The sequence below is a fragment of the Gallinula chloropus genome (genome assembly GCF_964237585.1).
Source record: "Gallinula chloropus genome assembly, chromosome: 4".
Lineage (NCBI taxonomy): Eukaryota > Metazoa > Chordata > Aves > Gruiformes > Rallidae > Gallinula > Gallinula chloropus.
Genome location: NC_140088.1, coordinates 33,441,308 through 33,459,033, shown reverse-complemented (window position 1 = coordinate 33,459,033; position 17,726 = coordinate 33,441,308). Strand labels below are relative to the sequence as shown.

The following is a 17,726-nucleotide window of genomic DNA, read 5'->3' as shown; positions in this document are numbered from 1 at the left end:
GTGATTCCCAGACCTGAACTGACAAGAACTGATGAACCAATTCAGCTTCCTTAGTAACAGTGACAAGTATGATCAAGGCTATGAAAAGACACAAAGAAATAAAATTTAAAAGACAAAGAGAGAGAGAGATAGAGACTCCTTTACCTTTTCCATCAGTTTTTTTTTTAAGAACTGAGTATCACATGCAACAACTGACAATGAAAACTAGTAGCTCTGCTGGCCACTGCTCAGGCAGGATGCAGAGATGACATACTCACTCTAAAGATGTAGGTTGCTCCACCTCCACCCCCACCTCCTCCAACCCAGTCCTTCAGGTCCTTTTTTTTTTTGTAATCTTCTTCAATGAGAGATGACTCCCCTAAGCAGATCTTCTGGGTTTCAGGATTGCCCTGAAAGGAGACAAGAGATGCATTCATAATATCAGCAAAGTCCAACTCTTGAAATCTGTCTGTATATCTCAGGATAATATTGTTTGTGATGTAGATCAGACATATATAAATCGGTATATAATCTGAGTGGAAAGAGAACTCTTCTACGAAAGGACACAAGGACCAACGGACGAGGGATGGATATGTCTGTTACCTCTGATTTGCACACCCAATATATTACCAAATGCTCACAGAAAAAACCCCAAACAATACAACAATAACTCATTACTGATACCACAGAATTAATATTTTGAGTATTTAGATTTTCTTATACCCAACAACATTAAAAATGTATTTGAATTATGCATTAATTCTCAGAACTTGCTTACTGCAGTATTATTAGGTATTTCTCAAGGTCATCATAAATGACCAAAGCAGAGAGTTCATCTGCATGTAGGAGTGAACTACTGACCCATCTTGAAACAGAAATCTGGAGTGCCAGCTTCCTATTCCAGCTAAATACTAGAGGGCACTGAAAAGGCCTAAAAAGTAAAGATTGTTTGACCATGTAGCATTACTTTTTTGTGGCGTCTGTGACACAGGACTCTGTAAATCTGCCCAACTTCTCTCAGATGATGAAGTCTGAATGATTTCAGAAACTACAAATTTTGTCTTGGTGCAGGTGAAATCCCTACTTGTGTGCACCATGTCACGTCATGCCACCAGTGCCACACCAGTTTTATTGCCTGTGTCCTCTCATTGAAAGAAGAGGACGAAAGATGACAAGGTAGCTACGAATGAGGGAAAAGCAACTGGGGGACCTCTAAGGAGCGAGAATCAAGGTTTGGAGCCATAGAACTCCCTCAGAGAAAGGAAAACAACCCAAACATTAGTTACTCAGCATATGGATTCATCAGGATTTCCAAGTTGGGCTTTGGAAGTGGGAAAAATGAATGGAAACTTTCCAAAGGGAACTAGTTAGGGCTGGGTTATACTTTGTAATTTGGAAAACATGTAACGAAATGCAAGGCAATAATGGGCAACTTTGGAGATTATGACCTAAAACTAGAGAGTGCACCGGAGAGGAAACCCCAGATACATGGATGTATGTTTTAGTTAGATGGATGTAACTTTTGTACTATCTAACGTGAAGAAAGGCTGGTATTACAGTCCGTTGCAGTATTTGGGTAAGGCTTCATATGCTCTGGGCAAGGTAAAGGGTGACTGTGAGTGCCTACGAGAACAGTGTGTGCATCCCAGCCATCTACCTATGGGGAGGAAACAGCTTTGTGCCCAGGCACAGGCTGACTGATCACACTTCTTGGAAGAGGCCACGCCAAAGAATTCATGCAGAAAAGACAAAAGTGAGAAAAAGACTCAAATCCCTAGGTCTAGCTTTAGAGGACACATACCTAAGTATCCACAGCATCAATTTCTGTTTCTTCTCAGAGCACACTTTGCCTTTACAAATGCCTAATCCAGGGGCCATGGTACATAGTGAGGAAATTTCCACTGGTTTTGATAGGCTTTGGATTCAGACGTTTGTCTCTAAGCTTAGAGAGTATCTAACACCATGTAGCTACAGCTGCTGGATACTTCCATAAATAATAGTAAATTACCTGAAATCCTGGCAGACAGAAAGAAATCTAAACCGTGGAAAAACAAGAGAGGGAGCATACAACTCTTGCCTACTACCTCCCTGATTAAAATAAACAGAAGAAAGCTGATGAAGAACTTATTTCAAACACCAGGAGCTTAAAGCAAAGTTCCTGTGGTTTTCATATTTGTTTGTGCATTTTGGATTTGTTAGAATTCTTTATGTTTGTTTTGAGATTCTTTCTAACTTGGTTTATTGGTTCTTCCGAGTCTTCTGACTGTATTTCATTGCTGGATTCTGGGATTTCTATCTCTCACCACCAAACCCCAAGCCATCCACTGAATCTCACTGAATCGTATCTGCAAAGCCTCTGCCCACATGCGCTGGTGCAGCCCCTCACCCCAGGGCAGGCATCCTCCCCCTGCTGCCCCACTAAGATGTACAGCAGTTCATCTTTCTCCAGCTGGAAGGTGGCCGAGATGAAGACCCCGTGGGACCTCTTATTGTGGTTTTTGGCTCCCTTTCCCCCGGCTGCTCCATAGGCAGAAATCCTGAAAGAAAAAATAACTAGTTAAATAGACAAATCTCACACTTCTCATCCCCACAGCAACTCCATCTGCAAGCTCTCCCTAGCTTGCACTTCCAAACAGGCTTTGCTTCAGAGCAGGCTCCCCTGCTGCAGCAACTCATGGTCATTCTTTGTCTGAGACCCACCTAGCTGAGGCTGCTCAAGAGGATAAACCAACTCTGTACCAGAGCACTGGGGACAGAGTTTTCAGGAGAAAATGGCATGGGCTGGTATAGCCAAATCTAGAAGACCAGTGCTTTGGGACTGAAATGATGACAGCACCATCACTGCACTGCATGCCCACACTCACTTCTGTTCTTATTTCTTCTAACTCACTACTCCACCCTTCCATGCTTTGCAGGAGGGAGCTCAGACACAGATCCTTACAGCTAGCCCTCCTATTTCTCTCCCACTTCACTGCCCCTTCACCCCCTCAGTATAGATGGTCCCACATTTATTCTTGATGAAACTCCACAAGCACAAAGTAGTTAAACGCAACCGCCCCTCCAGCACACGCCAAAACTCGCCTGTATCGGTTTGTGGCTGGCACTCTCCAGACTTGCACTCCTCGGAGTCTGCCCTCTTTCTCCACGGTCACTGACACGTTGCTGTCCTTGTAGGTATTGTCACACTGAGCTTGAGTCGGCCCATGGGGACCACTGGCACCACATGTTGTGAACCACCAGAGAACAACAGATGTGTCTCCTGTGATCAAAAAAGCAAGAGTTGGGGCAGATGTGAGCTTCCCATTACTTATTAGATGTGTGTAGTAACTAACAGAACTAGACATGTAATAACTAACAGAACTAGATAACCAAAGGGCAGGTATCATTGAAACCATTCCTGCTGACATGTTTCCTTAATGGTCCTTTGATACCAAAATTGACAAGACCGTTATTCACAAAGAACATCAATCAATTTATATATAAAAACTAGGCAATCATGACAAAGAGCATGTTTCAGCAGTATATGCTATCTACAAAGCTTTAAAACCTGACATGTCTATTTGGTCACATGTTTATGGAATATAACCATACCAAAAAATGCTTAAACTTGCATTTACAATGTTGAGGACTTGAAAAGTCAGTACATGCTGAAGTTAAATGTATCTGTTCGACTTGAATGCACCTCCCTCGTAATACAATCCACTAAGATTATTTATTTATCAATTATTATAAGATTATTTATTTATTAAGATTATTTATTTATTAATTATTTATATATTAAGATTATTAATTATATGATCATGGAGTACTTAGCCTATCTTTATTCTGGTCATAGCACAACTAGTGCTCTGTATACAGGCCCTGTTTGCTTTATTCCTCCTCTCTCACCTTATATTTCCTGCACACTATTTAATAAATCATGGCCTGCAGATCAGTGCATTGTTTGGGGGTAGGGTGGAACATCTGAGGGCATTTACCCAAGTGTCTCACAGACATTACCAATTCTCTCTTCTCAATCCCAGTAGGAAACAAGGAGATATTGTTCAACTTTCCAGACTGGAACAGAAATGAAAGTTGAAAACATCTGACGTTACAGCTAGTCACCAGCTATGAAGGGTGGTGAAAGTTGTAACTGATTTTTCTCAGGCTTGCACAAGAACCCTGTGGCAGCAGAAACAGTCAGGGGGACAGTCTCTTGCTGCTTTCAGTGGGGGCCCTTTTCCTCCAAGCAAACTTTTTCCTGGCTCTCACCAAGTATTACTCTTCTGTTTCTATAACAATGCAGCAGCAACCACCTCCTCCATTTGACAACCCAAGACCATATCCATCTTGTCCAGCGAATAAGATGGGGCTAAGAATAAAATTATTCAATAATATATCTAAAATCTGTATGGTGCAGTGCATGCATCAGGGCCAGAGTCAGAACTAAAATGGTTTGAGAGTTCTGGGTGATTAAAATAACAGTAAAAATCACAAATGTTTTTTTTTAAATTATAATTTTGCTTAAAGGGAAAAGTAAGAAAACCTCTCCCCAGGAGACGTCATCCTACAAACATGCAGATCCATCGGGGTATGAGTGTTAGCTACATTACAGAAATCTCTGTCCCTTCAGCTCACAGAGGAACTGACAGTACAGACTGTCACATTTCAGGTGGGAACAGTCTTCAGAAGGTGCTGCAGTCACACACAGGTATTTGCTGACTTGCAAAGTAGCCTGCAACACTCCCTTTCTCCCTCAGGCCCTCCTTTAGACAGTTCTCACTCACACAGTAGTTCTCTGTCCTCCAGAGTGGCAGTCTCTACTGCTATCAGTGAACTGTTCCCCGGTGTCCCCTGTTCCCCTAGTTTTCCATCGAGTTTTTCTCCCCAGTGGATTTCCAGATTCTCTCTTACTTACCCTCCCTGAATCTTTACCTTTACATACCAATTGTCCGCCCATTCAGCTTCACCAAGTCCCAGCTTTCTGTACTGATGTACTACACCTTTCTCTCCTGGGCTGGCTTTTGTGCACTTGGAATTTGACCCAGGCAGCTTCTGCATTTACTTCAGTCTTCTTTACTTAAAAATTCTGCTTTCCTTCAAAATTCTGCTTTCCTTCAAAGAGGTCTTGCTCTTTAAAGACCAGTGAATATAGCTCCAGCATACTGCTACCCTATTCCCAAACAGAGACTACTTGACATGGTCTCCACGCCTTTGGGATGGATTATATCTAGAAATAGGGCAGGATCATCACAGAATCGCAGAGGCTGGAAGGGACTTCTGGAGATCATCTACTCCAATTTCCCCTGACAAAACAGAACCACCTAGAACAGGTTGCACAGAACAGCATCCAGACAGGTTCTGAATGTCTCCAGAGATGAAGACTCCACAACCTCTCTGGGCAGCCTGTTCTACCAGTGTTCTGGCACTCCCACAGATCCTCCTCATGTTTAGGTGGAACTTCCTATATTCAGATTTGTACGCATTGCCTCTTGTCCTGCCACTGGGAACAAGTGAAAAAAGACTGACCCCAGCCACATGATTCCCACCCCTCAAATATTTCTAAGTATTGATAAGATTCCACCCCCCCTCAGTCTTCTCTAGACTAAAAATTTTCAAGTAAGATGAGATGTTCTACTCCCCTAATCATCTTTGTAGCCCTACTTACAGAGGAACAAGAGGGGAGCCAACTCTTACAGTCAAGAAACAGGTTTTTAGTACTGAATCATCTACCTGGGAGGGAGGGTTCTTCCAGGGGGTTCAGAAGATGATCATCCACGGTACTAATCTCCTGTGGGTACTGGCGCTTCCCAGAAAACTGATTAGGCTGTCTTCCTGTAGTAGTTTGTAGGACGGATGAGAGAGATGGGAGAATGGTAGGAAAGAGAGGGAAATTTAAAGATCACATGAATGAACCAAGAACAACATTTGGTTAAAATAAGTAAATAATATTTGGGCAGAAAAGATGCTTTAAACAATCATATTTTTTAATTATTCTATGTCTTGGGATCAGTACTTGCATCTGTGCTGAAGACTTTGGGACAAGCATAGTGTGGCAGAACTATCACCAGGCATTGATGCTCTGCTGGTCAAAGGGCCAGGTGACAATTTTAGACAGCCAAACATTTGAAGGTGTAAAGGAGAATGATAACAAAATTGTTATCAATGGTTCTGAATGGCCCCATGGTAAGTAAAGCAGACTGAGAGACTGCTCTCCTCTCAGTAACCAACTTTGAGAACTTCAGACCTTGCTTAGAGAATGAAATAGTAAATGAAACTACATGCCTCACTAACACACACAGTTAAGACACAGCCATAAATCTTTGGACAAACCTTTTTTTTGAAAAAGCATGGGGCAAAATGCTACATTTCTGACCAGTGACAAATCCCTTCAAAAATCAGCCCTTTCTCTGAGAGGAGGGACTTCAAAGCAATTGCTGATCCAAAGCATCCAAATGCATTGAGAACATCAGGTGTAACCAAAGCTGCCTCCCAACAGGAAAAAGTAGTAATTGAACCCTTGTCTTATAATCTGCAAGCATCCTGTTTTCCTGTTTCAATAGTTAAACTACCCACTTTTATCCAGATCTTTGGAGTTGTAGTTTTGCGTGGCTGGGTTCTGGTGCAGAAGGGGGGGCTGGAGGGTTGGCTTCTGCAAGAAGCAGCTAAAAGTTTTGTGCAGGCCCGAGAGAGTAAACAGCAGCCAACTCAAGGCTGGAGTCGATGTTGTCTAAGGCTGATCCCACCAGTAAAAGTCACAGCACCTCTAGGAATCATGTTTAGGAGGAAAAAATCCACAAGCAGCCGCTTTTTGCCACCAGAAAAGGGAGTGAGAACACGTAAGGAGCTGTGCAGACGCCAAGGCCAGGAGGCGCCCCAGGTGCCGGAGAGAAAGATGCCTCAGCAGCCTGTGGAGAAACCCATGGTGGAGTGGGTGTCCCTCCTGCAGCCCATGGAAAAGGCCGAGACACCACGTGCAGCCCATGGAGTGACCCCACGCTGGAGCAGGTGGAGACATATAGGACATGCTATGACCCATGTTGAAACAAGCCCCTGCCAGCACTTGCTGCCCATTGAGAGAGACAGAGACACAGAGATGAGAGAGACACCCATGCTGGAGCAGGTTTGCTTGGGAGGAGGCTGGTAACTCCCTGGGGGACCAGGCTGGAGCAGTCTGGACCTCAGAGACTGACAGGCATTCTATGATTTATGACAGCACCCCATAGCAGTGACCCACGCTGGGGCAGCTGGTGAGGAGCTGAAGCCCTGTGGGAAAGGACTCACATTGGAGAAGTTTGTGGAGGACTGTCTCCTGTGGGTGGGACCCCATGGTGCAGCAGGGGAAGGATGTGAGGAATGTCCCCCATCCTCTGCCTCCGGCTAAGAAGGAAACCAACTCATGAGGAACTGACTGAAACCCCATTCCTGCATTCCCTGCCCCTCCCCTCCCCGTGCCAGAATGGCAGGGAAGAAGGGAGATAAACCATGACAAAAGTGAAACCTGCTAAGAAGGAATGGGTGGGGGGAGGTGCTTTAAGATCTGGTGCTTCTCATTATCCAACTGGTGTCACAGGGTGTGCAGTGCAGTGTAATAAATTAGTTTTCTTTCCTTTTTTCTGTTTTGCCTGTGACGCTGATTGCAGAACAATCGCTCCCTGCCCTTATCTCACTCCTGAGCCTCTCAATATATATTTTCTCCCCTGTTCAGCTGAAAAGGGGAGTGATGGAGTGGCTTTGGTGGCATCTGGCCTCCAGTCAGGGTCAAACCACCCCAACTGGAAAAACTACATAAAAAAAACCCAGGAGAGTTTGCCTTCCATTTTATGAGCCCTCAGTTAATTTAATACTGAACATTTTTCATTAGTTGAAAAACATTACAAATATTTCAATTTGTTCCAGGAGTGAGAACCTAACAGCTGTTTGATGCTCTATTCAAAAAAGACTCACTCGGTTCCAGCTGGGCAATTATCTCTGCTGCAAAGCCACTGCTCTAAATAGTGATAATTAACACCCTTGTTAGCTGTGTCAGAAAGGCCAAATAACTAATTGAAGCATGGAGACCTTGCTGCGCTTTTACGCCTGAGAATATTCCCCCCAGGTCTAACTGAAAGAGCATTGATGGATGGAAGTAAAAGGGAGCTTTATACTGACACACTCTGTTCATACTGAGATGCAGAACTTCAATGGATGGAGTTGTCAAGGCAGCAAAAATTGAAATTAACCCAAAACAAATGATCTGGATCAAAGACAAGAAGGAAAACCGAATGAAAAAGACAATGCATGGCCAGAAAAGCTGCTTGGTCTCCCAAGGTCTGCTCTGAATTATGAATCCCAAAGGTCACAACAGTTTCAGATACTTAGAGGCATACAAGAAGTCTGGTTATGTTTGCCAGAATGAAGGAATGTAAACCCCTCTCTGAAATACAGAGTCTGTCTGTGCTTCTGCATGGATTTCTTTTGCAGCATCTCAACTGAGTATCCTAAGGTAATGCCTTGCTTCCAAACAGTCTTTCCTCCTTCTCTAAACAGTCTCAAACCCTCATGAGCTGGAAGAAGCTTCTGTCCCTCTGTGCTCAGCAGCAGACAAACTGCAAGACAGGCTGAGCACCACCCTGTCCCAAAGAGCTATTAACTCTTAGAAGGCAGGTATTTTATGCATGGTCAGACATGACTTTGTAAAGTGGCATTTTCTACAAAGGTCATGTAGCCCTGGGATCTAGAGTTGGTGCTCCAGTCTTTTTTTAGCTTCCGCCACCTCCTCTGACAGCCAACATGTTGGTTGTAAGTGAATGGAAGGGAACAAGACTTAATTCATATTGATGTTTGCCTGTATCAGGAAAATATGAAAAGCATAGGACTCCTTTCTCTAGGATTTAGCTAACGCTATTACATTTCCTTTTGTGTGGAAAGCAAAGGAAAAAGACAGGGCATTTCCTGCAGGAAAAGAGCTAAAGTAACTCACTCCTACTTCTCTGTCTCTAGGACTGCAATGAAAAAAGTTGTGGTCCCATGGCCAGGATTAATCAGAATAAGGTGCCCCACAGGATCCCCAAAGCATGCATGGTCTCCTCAGAGATCCACCTTTACTGATGCAGGTTGGAGTATTCATGGAAGCCTCTTCAGCTTGTCCTGGAGCGAGACAGAGAATGAGGAAGCTGCACCAGCTTTCCCCTTCCCTTTGGTATTTCCAGTAAACTCTTTAAGTCCATGAAATGAGACAATTTTGAGGGTTGAGCCGCTCCCCACCATTCACCCCAAGCAATGAGATTGGCAGGTCAACAGAACCAGACTTTGCTGGGTCAGGCACTCCAAAAATCAAGAACCAGATATAAGGAGTGCAACATTTTTCTTTGGACAGTCCGGCCATTTAAAAAACAGTCTTCTGGGGAATCACAAATGGTGCACAGAACACAACACAACCATAGGCCCAGGCAGCAGAGTGCACTTTGATAGGCTTAATCTTAACTGCAACAATATAATGCTCGGAGCACCAAAAGATAGTAGCAAAGGCAGCAACCACATAAGCAGCAAGGAGGGTGACAATCAGCACTCTATTTGCCACACCAGCCCACCTTTTCATATTTAGAGTCTCAAAATTGAGACCTCTTCCTATGGAAGCATTAGTTAACTAAAATGCTAAAATACCTTTATGCCTGTCACTAAAGGTTCTCACAAGGAACCAGAGCCATGTAATCTGGTCTGTGACATCATCTTACACAAGGCGATTTCATGAACCAGAAAGTGGTTTCATCTCACCTTTTTCACAGGGAAAACATCTGTGTCTGCCCAGGAGCTGCCATCCAAAGAATGGGCGGTTTGTTTATTGTCCTTATTGATGTCCCTTGAGCTGCCCTCACTACCCACTTGTTTTCCTCCTGAATCTTATAGACTTTTTCCTCTCGATTTTGAGGTACATGGAAAAACTTCACCTTCTTTCCCAGCTTACATATGGACAAGCAGCGCTTTCAAAGTCTGCGCTGGATTTTGTACAGCAATTGAACTACAGAATTGAAATAGAGAAAATAGTATTTACATCCTAGCCAGCAGCAAATTCTTCCTTCCTGCCATTCATCCTTCCTGCTGCCCTCATGCAAAGAATTCACTGCTTGGATCTTAATTGGCTCCATCTCTGACATCTGAAATCTCTCCTTGCCAGGGAGAAATAATTTCATTATTGAAAACACAGCAGAGCTGCTGGGCTTCTCTGCAACCTAACTGAATTAAAGTCATGGGAAGACAAATGCAAGGGGATTGCTTTCAGAGGCGAGAAAACGTCAATTTGCAAAGAGGATTCAAGGAACAGTGGCAAGTGCAAGGCTTCCGAGAAACATGTTTCCTTCGTGATGTCTTTCTTCTGCATGAGTCACACATCTCTGGGTCACACCTTCAGATGGGGTAAGTGCCAGCCACTCTTGGACATCAGGCGATTTATACTAATTGAAAACGAGGAGTAACTTAGACAGTCTAATGGATAAGCTCTGATAACATTGCTGCAGTGGCATTTATACCCTACTTCCTTGCCAAAAGAAACATCCCTACCCCAGGACCAGCAAAATGTCTGCAAGTAAACTGGAGGCTGTATTTGCTCTGAGGAGGGCAGTACACTCCAGTTCACATCAGCTGGCACAAAAGCATCTGGAATCACCCCCTTCTGTTTCCTCAAAAGATTTCAAAGCAGCATTAGCATGGGGGTCCCAAAGCATCTGGGAGCCAGGGTTGTTAAGGATCTGGAGTGAACAAATAACATTAGCATCAAGGGGCATCTCCTCCTCCAAATGTCAAAAGAAAATGCACATGCTCAGCATTTTATACAAGCGTGGTTTAGTGCCCACAGAACAAAGGGACAGAGAACCAGGCAAAGGTAGGAGGGAAAAGGGGCTTTTGTTGATGAACTTGTACCACATGCCTGTTGAGACATAAGCCTTCCAATATGCTGTGTTAGACTACAGCCAGCCTCTGCAGGGACATATTACCCTAACTGCTGACATACTGAGTGTGGTGGCTGACACATGAAGAGTGCCACAGGACTACTGACACATATCGGCAACAGAAGCTGCTGCTCAAGGGCTGCGTAATCTCCCGTTCCTTTACGACAGAACATATAGTTCTTTTCTCCAGGGACAAAAAGAAAGCAGTTTCTCATATTTGCAAGCGGTTCAAGTATCCAATCCCTTTCCACTTGTCTGCTAAGAAACTCCAGCTCTTGCCAATATGCTTCAGAGGGTAGCAGTGGCTCCATTCTTCAGTGCAATACATTGCTGTCAGTCACATTCGCAGTAGTGAAGCAAAGGAAAGCATGTCTGTTATATAGCTGGCAGCAACAGTCGGTGTACCTCGTTGCAGGGTAAACCAAACCTGTTGCGATCCTCTAAACTTTACTGTCAGAAAGTCACTTTACTACTTTGTTTCTTCCTTTCCTCTCCTAAAATGTGGTGACTTTCCCCTTTGATTTCAACAAATTCCCTTCAGCTATCCATTGCCAGGGTGCATAGTTCAGCAGGGACTGCAGAAGAGCAGTGTGATGTAATCCTTCCATTTTGGGGCTAAGGAGCAAGGCTTGTGTTTCTTGCCAAGATACACAGACAGGTCTCAGTTACGTGATACAGGATATCCCAGATTAGAGGAAAAAAGAACACTAGGAGACTCTGACACACTGTAAAACTGCCTCTACTTGCAGTCTTCAGTAGACCTGAGATAAAATGGCATTGTGCTGTAACAGCTAACACAGACGATCCATGTGCACTCTGGGAGAAACAGAGCACGTGTTCCGGATCTGTGGGATGCTGATTACATTACCCAAATTTGTTAAGGGATTCTGCAACGTTTGTGGCTCACCATCAGCAAAGCAGTCCAGTCCAAATGTAATGTTGTCGACAGCAATGTCAGCTTGGGAATTCCAGCCCCAGGTTGCCAGGAGTTGCAGGTGAAACCTATGTAATAAGACACAAGCATTAGAAAAGACAGAGAAAAGGGAAAGGGATAACCCCACCATCACACCTAAAAATACATTGTTGCTTGATCATCAGATCACAATCCTCACTATTTAGAATGTTTTCTCCAGACAAGCCCTGCTGAGCAGCCAAAAGGGCCTGCTAGAAACCATATCCACACATCAACAGCTAGTAAGGACAAACCACATTACATGGGGAACAAGAATGAGAGCCCTACATGCCCTGCTATCCGCACACACATGTAGAAACACAAGGTAGCGTCCCTCACTAATACACAGCCACCCTTATTCAATTACTAGAAAAAAGGAATTAGGTGCAAAGGGAAGGGAATAAAGAATCTCCTTCTTTCCACCCCAAGATAACCAGAACAAAACCTGAACAACAGAACAATATCCAAATAGACAGGAATCTTGGGCCTGATCCTCAGACAGTGTAACTCAACAAGGTGAAAGGAGTTTATTTCAGCTGAAGGTCATGACATTCTAAATTTCAGCCATAACTCCCTGAAGTGTTTGCTTTCTCATCCTTTTCCACCATGACCAGGTGTTTCTCTACTTATTTAGGGAGCCTGTCATGTCCCACATGCATTGCCACATTCTGAATCCACGAGGGGGAAAGAAAACGGGCTGAAGGCTCTCCTTATAATGGATAGGACTGAATTGTTTTTCATTAAATTTCAGAAATAAACAGATGTCTGATGTCCAGTCGATTTAGACCTTATTAAAAGCATATGGAGAGGACCTCTACTGCTGTCACTGGTGAAGCTCAATGATGATTTATGAGAGATCAAGTACTGACCTGCCTAACACATTAATCATTCAGCCTAGGAACACACTTTTCCCAGATTAGTGGCAATAAAGTATGTGCATGTATTCCACCCACCAGCCAAATGTTGGTCCATATCCACAGTTAATATAATGCTGCATAGCTGCATCAAAATCTTTAGGGATAAGCTGCTTCTACCCCAATCCAAGAATGGCCCCTTGTGCTTAAATGAAAGCATTCATACCTATAGGATCTGAGCGCTTTGGGTGTAAGTGTTGGTGCAGCAAGTGAAAAATCAAAGGTCTCTTGAATGACCTCTTTTTTAGCTATGGTGGTAGCAGAAGAATTTGACATTAGTTCCCACTTCCACAGACCTGCCTCTGTATTAGGAGGTTTAGCAATACTATAGCATTTTCAGACATTGTACATACGTCCACCGACACAAGGCATCAATTCCCACAGCCATTTGATGGAACAGAAAAATGACAGCATCCTGAGCCCAGGATTAGGGCACTTCTAGGACACAGAGCCACAGATGCTGCACCACAGCCTGCCCCTTACTTAAGGCACCCACATGGCAGTGTACTCTTGGTCAGGTCAATCTGCTCTGTCTTGTCCATGGAGTCAGAGCAGGAGAGGGTCAACTCCACTGCGCTACAAGGCAGATTGCTGCTACAGCTGCATACAAGTGGGACACTGGGAATGATCCCCCTCCCTCAGTACATGAGAAGAGGTATCTCATAAGCTCTGGGCTCTGGATGCCTCTCCTTCCCTGTAACTTCAGAAAAAGGGGAGGAATTTGCCTTTTGAACTCTGTGCTGTGTTAGCCTGAGGGCTTTCCAGTGTTTCTGCTCACTGAGCTCATTTTGCTGACTCCAGCATATTATCATCTCCAGATCTCCAATGTCTGGTCTTCTGCCTGTCTGATTTTCTTCTGATAGGAGCCTTCTTCCCCGTGTGTCCGAACCCAGTAAGTGAATTTGCCGGCTGATAACCACAAGCTAGTAACAAGATGCCCAACTGATCAGCAAACTATAGTTTGCCTTCCTTCTCTCCTAAGAAATAAAATCACTGGGAGAAGCTGTTACTAAAAACTACTTCTATATCCCCTCCATGGCCACCTCCTCCTATTTGTTAAGGTTTCTCTATATCTAGTCTTATCAAGTCATTCATGTCCTGATACAGCAGATGCTCTTTGCTGCTGGCTACCATCTCTTCAAAGGAATTTTGGAAAAATATAAGCCCTTTCATACATCAAGAGAAGGACGGGAGTTTCCTGAAGATTCAGGATACAGGAAAATGACATGCCAGCCTAAACTCTACACTAAAAAATTCTCTAAGCACATCACTTGAGTTTGCATTACTGTGGTGGTTTTGCCCTGGCTGGAGGCCAGATGTCCAACAAAGTCAGTCTATTACTCCCCTTAGTTGGACAGGGGAGAAAATACATATTAAGAGGCTCAGGAGTCGAAATAAGGACAGGTAGAGATCATTCTGATCATTCCGGGCAAAACAGACTCAACACAAAGTGAAGAAGAGAGAAACTACTCTACTTTATTACACTACACTACAACTACAAAGAACAGTGAAGGAAAACCGGATTTGGGAGTGTGACCAGATCTTAAAACAAACGTAACCAGATCTTAAAACACTTTCCCCTCACCACTCCCTTCTTAGCAGACCTTAGTCAGAATTTTGCTCCCTTCTTCCCCACCCGCCCGCAGTACTGGGGGTGGGGGGGGGGCAGGTACTGGGGAAAATGGGGTTCTCGGTAGTACAGGGGGGTAGGGACTAGGAAAAAAATGGGGTTCTCAGTTACTTCTTCGTGAGCTGTTTTCCTTTTCCAGATCTTAAAACACCTGTAACCCCCCCTACCCACCCCCCCGCCTTCCTTCTTAGCAGACTTCACTCTAGTCATGATTTCACTCCCTTCTTCCCCCCGATCTCAGCACAGGGAGTCAGGGACTGGGAGATGGGGGCTTTGGTCAGTCCCTTGCAAGTTGATTTCCCTCTCGGCCAGGGGGTGTGGGGGGGCATTCATTCCACACCCTCCCCCTACTGCACCGTGAGGTCTCACCCACAGGAGACAGTCCATGAACTTCTCCAACGTGAATCCTTTCCCCAGGGCTTTAGCTATTCACCAGCTGCCCTGGCGTGGGTCACTGCTATGGTGGGCAGTCATAAATCACAGTGTCTCTCAGTCCCAGTCCTCTGTGGGGTCACAAGCCTCCCCCAAGCAAACCTGTTTCGGCGCAAATCTCTCACTCATCTCTGTGTCTCTGTTTCTCCTCATGGCTGCAAGTGCTGGCAGCAGCTTGTTCTAACATAGGGTCACAGCATCTCCTCTATGTCTCCACCTGCTCCATCCAGCGTGGAGCCCCTCCACAGGCTGCAGGTGGGGTCTTGGCCTTTTCCATGGGTTTCTCCACAGGCTGCAGGAGCATCTTTCTCTCCGGCACCTGGGCTGCCTCCTCCCCCGCCCTGTTCCGGCCTTGGTGTCTGCACAGCTCGTTACATCTTCTTGGTCCCTTCTCCAGTGGCAAAATGCTGCTGCTTCCGGGTTGTTTTCTCCTATATGTGATTCCCAGAGGTTCTTGACTATCTCTCGGGCCATGACTTTGGCCTTGAATTGCTCCTTGTTTATAGTTTAGGCTGGCAGAAAACTCTAACTGCTGCTTAAAAAACTCATCTCAGCAGCACAGCCTCACAAAACTGCAACAATTACCAAGGAAAGCTGCCAGCACCCACAAATAAAAAGCCATTCACGAAGGTTTGTACCAAATGGTACTGAGACCGTGCAGCAATGTTCACTGTGTGCCTCTGCTAACAATTGTTTGCAACTTCACCAACTGGAAATCAGTTTAAGCTGAACTTTTCTATTTTGGGTGATTTGATATGACTTACTTAGCAGTCAAAAAGTTTTGCCAGTGTTGAGGAGGAGGCAATGCAGGGATTCATTGTTTTGACCATGCTTGAAAACACTGACAACTTTTTATGTGCTCTGTGCTACTGGGTATTGGAAGTGGGATCATAAATTCGTAAGGAAGAGAAAGTCATATGGCAATCTCTTCTTTGTTTCGTTGATCCTGGCCAAATAAGAAAAAGAATCTGCCTAAACTGAATCCAGAGCAAACAAGATAGCATCTTGGAGAGGCTGGGGAGCTCCCTGGGGCCTTTACAGCAGGGGAGTTTGGACTTGGTGTGGGGGAAGTTTGGGCCAGAAATCTATGGAGAGAAACAGTCAGTCAAACCGGAAGATTGGGAATAAAGCTTTACTGTAGATCTGGGATCATCAAAGTAAAAGTGTGCGAGAGAGAACAAGGAGAACAGAATGGAAGTGTAGGGAGGGAGGCAGATTTAATTGTAAAGTCCCTGCACACCAACATAGCATCTGCAGGAAGGGAGATGAAAACAAGAAGCAGGGAGGAATTCAGAGAAGGGAAATGATGATTGGAAGCAGGAGACAGATAAAATGGGCTCACAAATTGAACTTGAGGAAAGGAGACCAAGTAAAAGAAAACAAGGAAGAAAGACGCTTAATGCCCACAGAAGCAGGGGTGAGAGGGGACAGAAGGACCAGAGCATTGAAGGAATAAGACAAGAGGCCTAGGATGAAGCCACGGTGTTGCAGCAGCACAAAGACCTCATTTGGCTTCCTCATTTAGGGCAAATGGCTGTCATACCTTCCAGCAAAGTACGTGCTGCTTCTGGTTCTGTTATAGATCAGTGCAGCAAATGACAACTTCCTACTGCTGTCAGTGACTTGGCTAGCTCAGGCAGGGCAGGACTGCTTGCTAGATTGGACAGTTTCCAGCCTCGCCCATGGCAATGGTCACTGTTGCGCCTCATCGGTTTTAAACTTGTTTGAAAATGGCATACAAAAAGGTTACATGAAGTGAAAGAAGATAGAACCACTTGAAAAAGACTGTCATAAGACATACATGCATGACCTACCTACTACTTTTCTTCTAAGTGCTCAACTCTTTAGAACATTACAGTATTTGAATATCAGTTTTTTTCATGCAGTGCTGGCTAGTGCTCCCTAAAGGCCCTTGCTGCCCATTCCCTCTTGCTGTAGAAGATCAATTTCCCTTCAGAACTGAGGGCTGGTGTAGAAAAGGGAGGCTTCAGGGAACAAGCATAAGGAACTGTGTATCAGAGGCAGAACATCTTAAACATCTCTGAAGAGCCCCTAGGACTCTTTACACATCAAAGTGCCTGGGGAAAAGAGTGATTCTGGACAAATCCACTGGTCATACTTTACATATGCAGAGCTAAGCAGATGCTAATCCACAGGGCTCCAGACTGTGTCAGGCAAGAATATTAAATACACTGCCAGGATGCAAGCTTATCCTATCCTAAAGAGATAACTCATGGCACACGTGTGTATAGTGAATACAGGGATAATGCTGAGACCAAAAGTAACGATGAAATTGAAGTAGAAAGAGTGCAACAACACTTGCTCCCTGAATTTTACTGCAGCTTGGTTTTGCATTGTTCTCACTTCCAGACCCAAATCCCTGAGCCTTTTACACAAAGATTGCAGAGAACACTTCCAGTCAAATGGAGCCCCCTCACACCTCCTAACCCATGAAGTTTTGAGACGTTATTTATTTCCAATACTAGGTAGATATTTTTATGTTTATAATATTCACTGCATAGATTTTTTTTTCTTATGTGTTGTGTGAAATAGCCCTTCCCAAGGACTAGGCAAAAAACCCAGACTGGAGCTATTTAAAAATCATTTGCGTTGTGCAAAATAACCAGCTGCCAACACCAGCTACATGGCTTGAGATTGAATGACACTGGCTGAGGGAGCTGAAATACCTGATTTAAACCAGATTGGGCTGAAATTCTTTGAACCTTCCATATTGACTTCATTTGAATACCAACCTCACACTGTATTTTCACATTTAAAACTGTGAAAACTTTAGTGCAAGGCTGATTTGGGCAGTGGTCTTTTTCTGAGATTGTTGCACCAGTGGTGTGGCAATGAATGATCTCCAGTTGCCAAAGCTGCACCGGTACAGATGCTAGACTAGACAGTTGGAT

The 17,726-nt window shown here is 44.4% G+C and overlaps 1 protein-coding gene across 1 annotated transcript in view; it reads right to left on the bottom strand.

Annotated features, from left to right (window-relative positions):
* Positions 1-17,726, bottom strand: part of LTK (leukocyte receptor tyrosine kinase) — a gene marked incomplete at both ends in the record, with an annotated part of 96,227 nt that overhangs the window by 20,455 nt on the left and 58,046 nt on the right. The window contains 6 exon segments of the mRNA XM_084263141.1: positions 183-227; positions 231-389; positions 2,366-2,516; positions 3,049-3,238; positions 5,692-5,793; positions 11,794-11,888. Of these exon segments, the coding sequence (XP_084119267.1) occupies positions 183-227; positions 231-389; positions 2,366-2,516; positions 3,049-3,238; positions 5,692-5,793; positions 11,794-11,888 (742 nt within the window).